The sequence below is a fragment of the Prunus mume genome, linkage group LG4 (assembly GCF_029339155.1).
Source record: "Prunus mume cultivar Tortuosa linkage group LG4, ASM2933915v1, whole genome shotgun sequence".
Classification (NCBI taxonomy): Eukaryota; Viridiplantae; Streptophyta; class Magnoliopsida; order Rosales; family Rosaceae; genus Prunus; species Prunus mume.
This window is the reverse complement of record NC_142701.1, coordinates 15651201-15664658: the sequence shown is the minus strand read 5'-3', so window position 1 is coordinate 15664658 and position 13458 is coordinate 15651201. Positions and strand designations below refer to the sequence as shown.

Sequence of the window (13458 nt, the reverse complement as noted above, 5' to 3'; positions counted from 1 at the left end):
TAGAATATTTTAAAAGTATATTCTCGCGGCTATACACGAAAGTAGAAAAATTTAACAGTATGGCCGAGCGGCTATACGCTAAACATCGGTGCTCATTTTCCCTCCCGCCGGATATTGAAGATTTTAAGGTGTGATAAATTGTCAAGGCTGCCGAGTGGTCCCGTCCGCGAATTGAAGATTACAGCTCGTGATGAACTATCAAGCCTACCGAGTGGGCAAGAAAACTTGACTTCTCTTCAGAAGTTGGAAAAAAGTAAGTGTGGTAGTTTGAAATCCATTTCAATATTAATTCAGGGTCTGACATCCCTCCGCAAATTTGAAATTGACAGGTGTGATGGATGTTATCATTGGCAGATTCTACACCCCTCCATGTCTTGACGAGTTGTCTATAAGCTACTGCAAAAAACAGGAGTCTGTTCCAACTTTACAGGGATGCGCATCCCTCCGTGAATTGAGAGTTTTCAAGTGTCAAGGATTTGTAAGCATACAGAGTGCCCTAGAATCTTGTACTTGTCTTCGTGTTCTGCGCATCCAGTATTGTCAAAATTTCAGGAATTTATTGGATGTGCTACAGAGCCCTGTATCTCTTGAGGGGTTAAGAATAACTGACTGTCCTTATCTGGAGACTATTCCAAGCTCAGACAACCTCAAATCCCTCAGTCTGTTGTGGATTGAAAAATGTAATGCATGAAAGTCGTTTTCCTCTAATAGACTGGACTCCTCTATGCATGTGGAACCCACTTGTTGTATTAGAGAGGTGTCACAATGTAGTAAATAAATGCGGTAAAAAAGAAGCAATATTATATATATATATATTGTGTCATGGATGATGTTGTCTTTTAACATGTCTTGCCTCCATTGGCCGCAACATATAATATATAAGCTCACCTCCCGGTCTTCATATATAATGTGCGTGTGTTAATTAAGCAACTACCTTGTCCTTAATGGTAGGTCAAGCTACACAGGCACTGAAGATGAAGCAAGAATATCTGGGTATGGTATTGCCAATAACAATTACATCAATATGGTGGTGGAGTTGTCTGATCAGAGGCGTTGATGCAAGCCCACAGATCAATCTACTAAACAAGGGCTGCAGCCAATACAATGCCACAAACTTGCCTGACTTCTATACCAATCTCAACGCCACTTTCTCAGACCTCAAAACACTGCTCAACAAAAGCAGCACCCACTTTGCCACTGCGCAGCAGGCCAGGGGTTCGGATCCCGTCTACGCCATGGTGCAGTGCAGGAACTACCTCTCCGCCGCTGACTGCGCTGCTTGCTTCGCCGCCGCGGTGTCCCAAATTCGCAACTGCTCCGCGGCCAACGGTGCCCGTGTCATCTACGACGGTTGCTTCCTCAGGTACACCCTGGTCCCTGCTGTTGCTCTACTACTCTTCCATGATTTAGTTTTGTATATTTATTTGTTTTCTAAACGAAATGACAACTAGATACACCCACTTGCTGGAAACAAAACACAAATGCATTAATATCTATCATATCAGGTCTTACTATTTCTCATTCAAATTCAATTATTTCTCATTCTAATAATTGCTTAACTAAATGACATTCGTGCCCTTATTATTTTCCAAAGTTTCCAACTGCACATAATAATGCCTAACCCTCTCTAGAATACTGAACTAAAAATCTATGGCTCCTCACCCCCAATTGGCAGTCGGTGTCATAATTCAGAAAGTACAGAATTAGAAGAAGTCAAATATACTTGGAACATATTGCATCCTTCCTAGGGTCGTCGTTGTCGTGGCAGCCAGCATCTTTCCAAGTTGCTGCCAGCCAATATCACCAATAGAGCTAGATATTAGTGGGATTGGTCTAATCAGTAAACAGGTATGGTGATCGTTGACCAACAACAAGTTTAATCATAACTTCATTGAATCAACACTAAGTCGTAGCTACAAAATTTGATAATTGACTTCAGAGTCGTTAACAAAAATAATAGAGATGTTCTAACATTAATTCTCACATGATGATGTCGGTCTTATGAAATTATAAGATTATCGTGGAAACTATATGTAAAAGAATTCGGAAAATAATTTATGAGGGATAATTTTTAGTCATCAACTTTTTATGAATAGTCCTTCATCTTCCAAGACAACAATATCCAAGTTATGTCTTAATTGAACATCAAATATAGCCATTTTGTAGCCTAATCTAATCCTCCCTGACAAACGAGGCCTAAGGTTATGAATTAATGATCCTTTAAAAAATGTAAATAATATTACTGGAGAAATAATTTCGATAGCTTAGTCAAAGTTGCCGTCGATGATTATTGTCGATGAAGATTGATCAACAAATTAACCTATAGACGCATAGAAAACGCTAACAATAGAAACCAAACGTACTGCCAAAGTTAGTCACTTTTTTCTTTCTTTTTTAAACGATAATCCAATAAGAAAAAAAAGTAAAATTTGGCAGTGGAAGAAAAATAAACATAGCGCGTTGCTAAAGTTAGTCACATCGTTGTTAACTTTTGTCTGGTTGGTTTAGGTACGAGAGCGCTGGGTTCTTTGACCAGACTACCCTTCCTGGTAATGTAGGGCTTTGTAGCAATAAAACTGCATCACAAGCTACCGCATTTAGTGCAGCTGCTGGAAAATTGCTAGTGGATCTCCAACTTGCAACACCAAAGATCAACGGTTTCTTTGCAGCAACTAAGAATGAAGTTGTTACTAGTGGTAGTGGAAATGAAACAGTCTATGGTGTGGCACAATGTGCAGAGACAATCAGCAAGACTGGTTGCCAAGATTGCTTGAATGTGGCATACGCCAACCTTCAAAGCTGCCTGCCTGATACGGATGGCAGGGCCGTCGATGCCGGGTGCTTCTTGAGGTACTCTAGTACTTCTTTCTTCCCGGACAACCAGACTACGAACATAGCGTCCTTCTTAAAAACTGGTAAGAATAAACTTTTATCATAGAGTCATTAAATTTGTTCACTAAATGATGTGTCATCGTTACATGTAAACTTTTTATAAATATATAAGCTAGCTAGGCTTTACGTGAATCCGAATTTGGATACATGAAATATTGTTACCTACTACATATTTGGTGAACAAATTTGATGTCCCTAATAATTCTATGCGTACTAGTAAAGTACTTTGTCTTTAATTTGGAAGTACCCGAAAGCATAATGTTTTTCATATACTATCTCACAGGAGGCAATTCAAGAAAGAAAGCCATTATTATTGGAGTCGTAGTTGGAGGGGTAGGTCTTCTTATTCTCATTGTTGGAGTTCTACTCTATTTTAAACTTTCAAGAAAGCCCGAGGCTGCTCGTAGAGGTATTCTTCTGCCACAACCACAGAATTCGAACTTGCATTTCCTCTTGCATATATACTATTATTCAATTAGCTCATGCTCTAACCATGTTTACATATATATAAACATAAAAAAATTGCTTGTACATGTCTTCAATTGTTTAAATTTACTCATTTTTAGGTGATATTTTGGGTGCAACCGAGTTGCAAGGACCAATGAATTACAAATATAAAGATTTGAAGTCAGCAACAAAAAACTTCAGTGAAGAAAACAAACTTGGAGAAGGAGGATTTGGGGACGTCTACAAGGTAAATTATATGCTAAAGAGCTCTAAAATAATTTAGTTTAGTTCAGTTTAGTACGGTCGAATATGGTGTACTCTTTTCTGACATGAATAAAGTTTTGAAAATAATAGGAAAGTTGCATTGTCAAGCTTTTGATTATCCATGGGCATATTTCATTTTATAGCTCAATATATAATCCCTAACGTTCATTTACAACTACATGATTGGACAGGGTACTCTAAACAATGGAAAAATAGTTGCAGTTAAAAAACTAGCAATTCTCCAATCCGACAGGGCAAAGGCGAATTTCGTAAACGAAGTGAAACTGATAAGTAACGTTCATCACCGGAATCTCATTCGTCTTCTTGGATGTTGTAGCAAAGGACCAGAGTTACTTCTCATATATGAATACATGGCAAACAACAGCCTCGACAGATTCATATTTGGTAATTTTAGGCTTCTTTGCTCAGCTACCTCTAAATGTATGCTTACATATACATTTTATTGTTTTATTTGTTCATTTAAAAATCTGTTTTTTCCTTCTTCTTCCATGGGAAATAGGTCCAAAAAGAGGCTCTCTCAACTGGAAACAGCTAAATGACATAATCCTGGGTACAGCTAGGGGTCTTGCCTATTTACATGAGGAGTTTCATGTATGCATCATACATAGAGATATAAAAACCAGCAATATTCTTTTGGATGATAGTTTCCAGCCAAAAATTGCAGATTTTGGGCTGGCAAGGCTTCTACCAGATGATCAGACTCATCTTAGTACCAGATTTGCTGGAACATTGTAAGTTAAAGTACTTCACTTCCCACAGGCATCAACCCCTGATCCAGATCTTCCACAAAAAATGTTATGAATCTACTATATACATGGCCGGTACAAAAGGGCGACTCTGCTAATTTGATCTTGTGTGACACTGACAGGGGATACACAGCACCTGAATATGCAATTCATGGCCAATTGTCAGAAAAGGTGGATACATATAGTTATGGTGTGGTTGTCCTTGAAATCGTAAGTGGCCAAAAGAGCAGTGAAATCAAATCTGATGCTATGGGTGAATTTCTACTTGAAAAGGTAACTTCAAAACTGTATATATAATTCTTCCCTGAGATTTCTGTTCTGCTTAATTACTTCAGAATTGTAACATGTTTTATTTTATTTTATTTCTTTTTCGCATTAATGATTAGGCATGGAAACTGTATGAGAATGGCAAGCACGTGGAGCTGGTGGATACAAATCTGGATCCAAATGATTACAAACCAGAAGATGTAAAGAAGATTATAGAAATTGCTCTGATGTGCACTCAACCATCAGCTGCTCAAAGGCCTACAATGTCCGAAGTTATAGTTCTACTTAAAAGCACTAGCTCCTTGGAGAATAGGGCGCTCACTAGGCCTGTTTTTGTTGATTCTGATAAGAGAGTGAAGGGAGACACATCAACCTCTACTGCTTCCTCCACATCCAATGCCACCGTATCGGTTTCTCAAGTTTCAGGTCGCTAAGTGCTAATTAAAGCAGTATATTTCAACTCTTGTACTTAAAATTTGGGAGTTTCCTTTGGTTGTTTATAGTTTCAAAGCAAAGATGTATTTTTATGTCTACTAGGATTGTTAACAATAGTGATTTCACACTCCTTTTTCTTCATTTGAACTCCTCTTGGTTTTTCATGTAAAGCACAAATGCTAGTTGTATGGCCCAGAGCCAAACATTTGATGTACTTTAAATCTTTAGTATTCAATAATACTGCATAACTGCTGATATTTACATGAATGTTTCATAAAATTGAAGTGGAGAAGAAACTATCTTAAAGAGTTGAGAATGAGTTTGGGTGGCTTGAGTGAAAACACTTTATCCATCAACACAAGGAGATGGTGAAGGCATCTTATTATGGCGGGATCATTTGCATCCTCCAGAGCCTTTCTTTTTCAGAATACGGGTAGATTTTATCATTAAACTAGGAATGTAAACGCTAGATGTTACAAACATACAAATCATAATCATAATCATAATCAACATTACGTAGTTACAAACATACAAGATCCATCCACAATTGGTACATATACAGCAGAATCAGAGCATCATTGTTCCCTCACAGATACACACATCACCTTAACACATGCTCTTATTCTTTTATTGAATTACATGGAGTTTCTGACTATGTTTCTTTTTCTTTTATTCTCTTATTCGTTTATGGAATTACATATATTACTTGGAAGCAGCAGACCCGGTAAAGGGTGCCTAGAATGATACTCGAATATCAAGCAATGTCATCAACTGAGAAATAAGCTCTGGTTGGCCATGCCACGCTGCTGCGGTAACCAGATTTCCATCAGTGACACAACGATCTATTGGATCTGCTTCCACAAACGTCCCCCCTGACGAAACCACACGAGCCTTAATCCCTGGGTATCCAGTACATTTCTTCCCCTGAAATATAGCCAATTGAACCAATTATGACACGCTAAAAAGTGCCTAACCAGATTATAAGTACATTAACCACTAATCAAAAGAAACAGAAAAAATATCATCTCGTTTGCGATTTTAAAGAGCACTCACCTCCCTCTTCCCAATATATATTTACAATTGATAGGTTAATAGGTCACAACAGATCAGCTCAACAGAACCAAAATACAAAGCACTAGATGTAACCTTTTTTTCTTCCTTTTCAAGTACAATCTGTTTTACTTTTCCTTTAATAAGTAGCATTAAAACTGGAAGCATTATATTAATGTTGTAGTGACAAACGTTTAACCACTAAATGCAGGAAGGAAATATGTTTTTTCTTTAAGAACCATACCTGCAGAACACCAGCAGCAACTAAAATTTCCAGGCCATGGCAGATGGATGCAACTGGTTTCCTGGCTTCCATAAATTGCTTCACTAGTACAATAACATCCTCTTTTAGTGCCAAAAACTCTGGAGCTTTACCTCCAGGGAGTACAAGAGCGTCATAACTTGAGGCATCTATGGATTCAAAGTCAGCTGTTAAGACAAAATTATGTCCCGGGATCTCACTGTAGGTTTGGCCCCCTTCAAGATCACGGATAGCAGTTGGGCAGGTATCACCGGCTTTCTTCTTGGGGCAAACCACATCAACATGGCATCCTAGAACTTTGAGGGTCTGATAAGGCACAGTTACCTCATAATCTTCTGCGTAGTTCTACAAATATTGGGGAGGGGAGCAATTAAATGATGATGATTAGTAACTAACAGTTTAATCATTGGCTATATTTTGTCCTATATTTGTCATTGCAATATAAAAGAAACAGAAAAGAAAGCTTACTCCAATGATGATGAGGACCCTTCTCTCTGAAGCACATATGTTGCCTCCTAGTGCCTTGAGAAAAAGCCCAATGAACTCAGGATTGCCATAATATGTGACCCCAGTAATTAAATTATCATCAGCAACACACACTGACAATGTATCGGGTTCTACCCAGTGAGCACCAGCAGCAACCAATCCAGGTTTCATAGTTGAAACCGCTGTGCATTTGCGACCTTTAACAGCGCCTGCAGGTGCTAAGACCAGCAGCCCATGGCAAATAGCAGCAATTGGCTTTCTGGAGTCAGAAAATTTTCTCGCCAATTCTACAACCGATGCCTTCATAGCAAGATGTTCAGGAGATCGTCCTCCTGGTATAACTAGACCATCATATTTGTCAAATTCGATGTCATCAAATGTTGCATTCAGTGTGAAATTGTGACCACGAGATTCGGTATTAGCCTGTAACCAAAAAGGTACACAAAAGAAAACCAAACACAACACACACATTAAAACAAGAGTAATGGTTAGGTGAATTCAAGCTTCTTTGTCTTGCTTGTCTCTCAAACTCAAACTCAAACTCAAACTCAAACTCATTAGAGGTTGTTTTCCAACAACTGTGTTCAATATTAAATATATAAAATCTATAAAATATATTCCTCTTGTTTACAAATAAAAATGAAGAGTTTGACCTGGTCAGTGGACTCTACTTGAATGGTTATGGCAGTGGCGCAGATATCACCAGCTTTCTTGACAGGAGAAACTGCATCAACTGAGACTCCAAATGCCTGCAGTGCTTGAAATGGGACCATTGCCTCGTAATCTTCCATATAGTCCCCGCACAGTAACAACACCCTCCTCCGTTCGTCGCCTTTCGGATTCCCCATTTCTTTTCTTATTTCCTTCTTTAGTTTCTTTCTTCTTTTTCAGAGAGAGAGAGAGAGAGATTTTTCACAGAGAGAGAGAGAGGGAGAGAGTCTGAATACAAGAAGGTAGGTTATAACTTGAGCTGCTCCGCTTTGCTTACTTAAATACTCACAAAAGCGTTTTTGGAGGTTTGTGGAGTCAGCTAGGTACAGTCGCACGCAATTTGAGCAACACATCGCAGTCAGTTATCGCGGCATCTCTCTATTAGTTTCAAGCCTATCACCGTATCCATGTTTGATATGTTTTTTGTTGTCTTGTTTACCGACCCAAGTGAGTCTAAATTATTCGAGGAAGATGGAAACTTGAGTTTGTTCTCTTCACGGACCATGTGAGTCTAAATTATTGGAGGATGATTGAAACTTGAGTGTAAAGAGGCGGATTTATTCTCTTATTGTGAATACAAGTGATGATCTAAATTATTAGAGAAATATTCTAACTTGAGTGCAAAGAGCACAAATTTAAGTGCAAAGGAGTGGACTCACTGTCTTATTACGAGTGCAAATGATAGTCTAAATTATTAGAGAAATATTCAAATTATAGTGCAAAGAAGCGTACTCATTGTCTTATTGTGAATATTCGAATATTCGAGCTCAATGCTTCCTTTTCGATTGGAAAAAAAAAAGAAGCTCAATGCTTCCAAGCTAATGTCCCTATACTATAGAAAAGCTCTTTAGAGTCCTCATCCAACTTTGATCTCTTACTATCTGGTACGTGAACATCTCCAATGCATTCCCAAACTCGAAAGTAATCCACAGTTGGCTTGAGTCCACTCCAGCACTCTTCTGAGTCTTGCCTTTACCACTGCTGTTGGACTCTGTTTAACACATGTACATCCCCATCGAACCGCTCGCCAAAACACCTTGGGCATTTGCTTCTCTGTCAAGCATCGAACCATATTCATGTTACGCTCTGCAACCCCATTCTTGAGGGTGTACGCTGCCGTAGACTGTCTTCTAATGCCATGAGATTTACAAAAATTGTTAAACTCATATGAAGTGATTCACCACCTCGGTCAGTTCTTAAACAACATATATCACTCCCTACTTCCTTCTCAACAAGACATTTAAAATCTTTGAAAGATATAAAGGCTTTACTCTTTTCAGACAGAAAGTAAACTCAATTCTTCCTACTATAGTCATCAATAAAACTCAAGATGTACCTATTGTTGCTATTTGAGCTTGGTGTGATGGGACCACAAATGTCAGCATGTATTAACTGCAGTTTTTGCGAGGCCCTCCACTGACTTTTCTTTGGTATAGCCTCATGATGTTGCTTTCCGATGTTGCAAACAGTACACTCTCTTTTCACAGCTTTGAGTTTTGGCAGCCCTTTCACAAGTTGCTTGTAGTGCAAAGTTCTAAGACTCTTGTTGTTCAGATGACCATACCTTCGATGCTAGAGATCAGTGATATCTTTAGCTGCAACTTGAAGACAGTTTGAGCTTTGCATATTTACATTGGCGAGCAAGACGAACATCCTGTTCACTGTCATCTAAGTATGTGCTATAAGACCTCTCCTGGGATGATAAATTCCGCATGCTCCATCTTGAATCAGAATGGCCAGCCCCTTCTCTTGTAACTAACCAACACTCAACAAATTATTTGTAAGCTCAGGAACGTAAAACACATTGGTCACTACCTGAATTATTCCTCCGATCTCTAGCTTGATGTTTCCCTTTCCCATTACTGGCATCCTTAAATTGTTCCCCAGCTTCACTGAATGCCGAAATTGCTCATCAAAGTCAATAAACCATTGCTTGTTTCCTGACTTGTGGTTTGAGCAGCATGAGTCAAGAAACCAGGCTCCTTCCCTCTTTGCATTGTTGAGTTCAACATGAGACATCAAGAGAACCTTCTCTTCTTTATCTGCCTTCGCATTTGCCTCCGCATAGTTTGCAGCCTTCTCCCAGCTAGGACATTCATATTGAAAATGCCCTAGCTTGTGACATTTGTAGCACTCATCCAGTTTCGCTCCCTTGTTTCGCTCTTCTCACTAACACTCACAATCAGGTCCCGATTAGGAGCTTTGATACCAAATTGTTACACCCCGGATCGACTCTGCCGTAGCACGATATTGTCCGCTTTGGGCCTCCTTCTCTACCCTCACGATTTTGTTTCTAGGAACTCATGAGTAACTTCACAGTGGGTTACTCATCCTTAGATTGCTCTAGCCTCCACTAGCTTAACTTCAGAGTTCCCATGACTTCGAAGCTAATGAGCTCCCAAAAGGCCTCGTGCTAGATGAAGGTGAGCATGTACATATAAAACACAAGATCCCTCTATATGAACCAGTTATGTTACCTTCTAGGTGATAAGTTGAATTTTTTTTATGTACAGCCGAGCGGCTATACTTGATAATATAATATTTTAACAGTATAGCCGCGCGGCTATACACAAAAATTAGAATCTTTTACTATTTCAAAAGTATAGCCCCCCAAAAATAGAATATTTTAAAGGTATAGCCGCACGGCTCCGAAAATAGAAATAGCCGCCCGGCTATACTCTATCTCAGAAAAATGTCTTGTTTTGGGTTTACAAATTCTAATTAAGATACGGCAACCTATAGAAACATAGAAAACGCTATATGAATGCATGGCAACCTAAATTAAGGACCGGAATTGCTTCTCATATATGAATACATGGCAAACAACAGCCTCGACAGATTCATATTTGGTAATTTTAGGCTTCTTTGCTCAGCTACCTCTAAATGTATGCTTACATATACATTTTATTGTTTTATTTGTTCATTTAAAAATCTGTTTTTTCCTTCTTCTTCCATGGGAAATAGGTCCAAAAAGAGGCTCTCTTAACTGGAAACAGCTAAATGACATAATCCTGGGTACAGCTTAGGGGTCTTGCCTATTTACATGAGGAGTTTCATGTATGCATCATACATAGAGATATAAAAACCAGCAATATTCTTTTGGATGATAGTTTCCAGCCCAAAATTGCAGATTTTGGGCTGGCAAGGCTTCTACCTGATGATCAGACTCATCTTAGTACCAGATTTGCTGGAACATTGTAAGTTAAAGTACTTCACTTCCCACAGGCATCAACCCCTGCTGGAGATCTATATGATCATTACTCTTGTACAATATTTATACCGGTCTTCTGTTTTGACCTACTTGTGGTTCTATTCGCACACACAAAGTGATATGAATCTACTATATACATGGCCGGTACACTAGGGCGACTCCACTAATTTGATCTTGTGTGACACTGACAGAGGATGCACAGCACCTGAATATGCAATTCATGGACAATTGTCAGAAAAGGTGGATACATATAGTTATGGTGTGGATTTCTACTTGAAAAGGTTACTTCCAAACTGTATATATAAGGAGATGGTGAAGGCATCTTATTATGGTGGGATCATTTGCATCCTCCGGAGCCTTTTTTTTTTTGAAATACGGGTAGATTTTAATCATTAAACTAAGAATGTAAACGCTAGATCTGAAAGCAGATTCAAGGATTTCCATAAAAAGCATAATCAACATTACGTAGTTACAAACATACAAGATCCATCCACAATTGTTACATATACAGCAGAATCAGAGCAGCATTGTTCCCTCACAGATACATCACCTTAACATATGCTCTTATTCTTTTATTGAATTACACGGAGTTTTTGACTATGTTTCTTTTTCTTTTATTCTCTTATTCGTTTATGGAATTACATATATTACTTGGAAGCAGCTGAACTGGTTAAGGGTGCCTAAAATGATACTCGAATATCAAGCAATGTCATCAACTGAGAAATAAGCTCTGGTTGGCCATGCCACGCTGCTGCGGTAACCAGATTTCCATCAGTGACACAACGATCTATTGGATCCGCTTCCGCAAATGTCCCCCCCGACACAACCACATGAGCCTTAATCCCTGGGTATCCAGTAAATTTCTTCCCCTGAAATATAGCCAATTAAACCAATTATGTCATGCTAAAAAGTGCCTAATCAGGAAATAAGTACATTAACCACTAATCAAAAGAAACAGAAAAAATATTATCTCATTTGCGATTTTAAAGAGTACTCACCTCCCTCTTCCCAATAGTTATTTACAATTGAGAGGTTAATAGGTCACAACAGATCAGCTCAACAGAACAAAAATACAAAGCATTAGATGTAACCTTTTTTACTTCCTTTTCATATTTCAATCTGTTTTACTTTTTCTTTAATAAGTACAGCATAAAAACTGGAAGATATTAATGTTTTAGTGACAAACGTTTAACCACGAAATGCAGGTAGGATATATGTTTTTCCTTTAAGACCATACCTGCAGAACACCAGCAGCAACTAAAATTTCCAGGCCATGGCAGATGGATGCAACTGGTTTCCTGGCTTCCATAAATTGTTTCGCTAGTACAATAACATCCTCATTTAGTGCCAAAACCTCTGGATCTTTACCTCCAGGGAGTACAAGAGCGTCGTAACTTGAAGCATCTACGGATTCAAAGTCAGCTGTTGAAACAAAATTTTGTCCCTGCGTTTCACTGCAGGTTTGGGCCCCTTCAAGATCACGGATAGCAGTTGGGCAGGGATCACCGGCTTTCTTCTTGGGGCAAACCACATCAACATGGCATCCTAGAACTTGAAGGGTCTGATAAGGCACAGTTACCTCATAATCTTCCACGTAGTCCTACAAATATTACCAATATTGGGTAGGGGAGCAATTAAATGATGATGATTTGTATCTAACAGTTTAATCATTGGCTAGAAGCCTAAAACCATGAACTTGTCATGGCGAAACTGGTAAAGCCGACTCAGGCTTTCTCCCCTTTCTCTTTTGATAATATTAAGGTTGGTTGTCACTTGAACTTGAGCATACTATTTTGTCCTATATATGTCATTGCAATATTAAAGAAAAAGAAAAGAAACCTTACTCCACAGATGATGAGGACCCTTCTCTCAGAACCAGATATGTTGCCTCCTAGTGCCTTGAGAAAAAGCCTAATGAACTCAGGATTGCCATAATATGTGACCCCAGTGACTATATTACACTGACAATGTATCGGGTTCTACCCAGTGAGCACCAGCAGGAACCAATCCAGGTTTCACAGTTGGAAACGCTGTGCACTTGCGACCTTTAACAGCGCCTGCAGCTGCTAAGACCAGCAGCCCATGGCAAATAGCAGCAATTGGCTTTCTGGAGTCAGAAAATTTTCTCACCAATTCTACAACCGATGCATTCATAGCAAGATGTTCAGGAGATCGTCCTCCTGGAATAACTAGACCATCATATTCGTCAAATTCAATCTCATCAAATGTTTCATTCAGTGTGAAATTGTGACCACGTGATTCGGTATAAGCCTGTAACCCAAAAAGGTGCGTACGTACGTATAGAAAACCAAACCAAACACACACATTAAAACAGGTGTAAGGGGATACAAAATAAATAAATTAACGGGAAAGACAGCGTTTGACCAGGTCAGTGGACTCTACTTTAATGGTTATGGCAGTGGCGCAGATATCACCCGCTTTCTTGCCAGGAGAAACGGCATCAACAGAGACTCCAAATGCCTGCAGTGCTTGAAATGGGACCATTGCCTCGTAATCTTCCATGTAGTCCCCGCACAGTAACAACACCCTCCTCTGCTCCTCGCCTTTCGGATTTCCCATTTCTTTTCTTATTTCCTTCTTTAGTTTCTTTCTTGCTTTTTCTTTCTTCTTTCTTCTCTCTTCTTTTTCAGAGAGAGAGATGGTCT

General features: G+C 39.0%; 2 protein-coding genes, 1 long non-coding RNA gene and 1 pseudogene across 5 annotated transcripts in view; 2 read left to right on the top strand and 2 right to left on the bottom strand.

Moving 5' to 3' along the window:
- The first annotated feature begins 903 nt into the window (after positions 1–903).
- Positions 904–13458, top strand: part of LOC103327334 (cysteine-rich receptor-like protein kinase 2) — a 53796-nt gene continuing 41241 nt past the window's right edge. The window contains exons 1-8 of one of the 2 annotated variants that reach the window (XM_008229643.3): positions 904–1363; positions 2509–2915; positions 3176–3301; positions 3459–3586; positions 3795–4008; positions 4124–4355; positions 4493–4643; positions 4757–5333. In XM_008229643.3, the coding sequence (XP_008227865.2) occupies positions 945–1363; positions 2509–2915; positions 3176–3301; positions 3459–3586; positions 3795–4008; positions 4124–4355; positions 4493–4643; positions 4757–5071 (1992 nt within the window). In that variant the 5' untranslated portion in view covers positions 904–944 and the 3' untranslated portion in view covers positions 5072–5333. Of the gene's footprint in view, positions 1364–2508; positions 2916–3175; positions 3302–3458; positions 3587–3794; positions 4009–4123; positions 4356–4492; positions 4644–4756; positions 5334–13458 lie in introns of those variants that run through there. The other variant, XM_089050022.1, reaches the window with a different exon arrangement.
- LOC148918004 (protein DJ-1 homolog D-like) lies at positions 5546–7837 on the bottom strand. The gene is made up of 4 exons (XM_089050024.1): positions 7524–7837; positions 6853–7293; positions 6367–6729; positions 5546–5996 (listed from the first exon to the last, which is right to left on the bottom strand). The coding sequence occupies exons 1-4, from the start codon at positions 7716–7718 to the stop codon at positions 5808–5810; spliced, it is 1188 nt and encodes a 395-aa protein (XP_088906150.1). The 5' UTR covers positions 7719–7837; the 3' UTR covers positions 5546–5807.
- The window catches only part of LOC148918002 (uncharacterized), a 43658-nt gene continuing 40564 nt past the window's right edge, over positions 10365–13458 (top strand). Inside the window, exons 1-2 of the long non-coding RNA XR_016125986.1 lie at positions 10365–10430; positions 10546–10778. This is a non-coding gene — a long non-coding RNA (uncharacterized LOC148918002). The remainder of the gene's footprint in view (positions 10431–10545; positions 10779–13458) is intronic.
- Positions 11245–13448, bottom strand: LOC103327478 (protein DJ-1 homolog D-like; annotated as a pseudogene). Its single transcript, XR_016125985.1, has 3 exons — positions 12637–13448; positions 12030–12392; positions 11245–11661 (listed from the first exon to the last, which is right to left on the bottom strand). The product of XR_016125985.1 is annotated as a protein DJ-1 homolog D-like (transcript).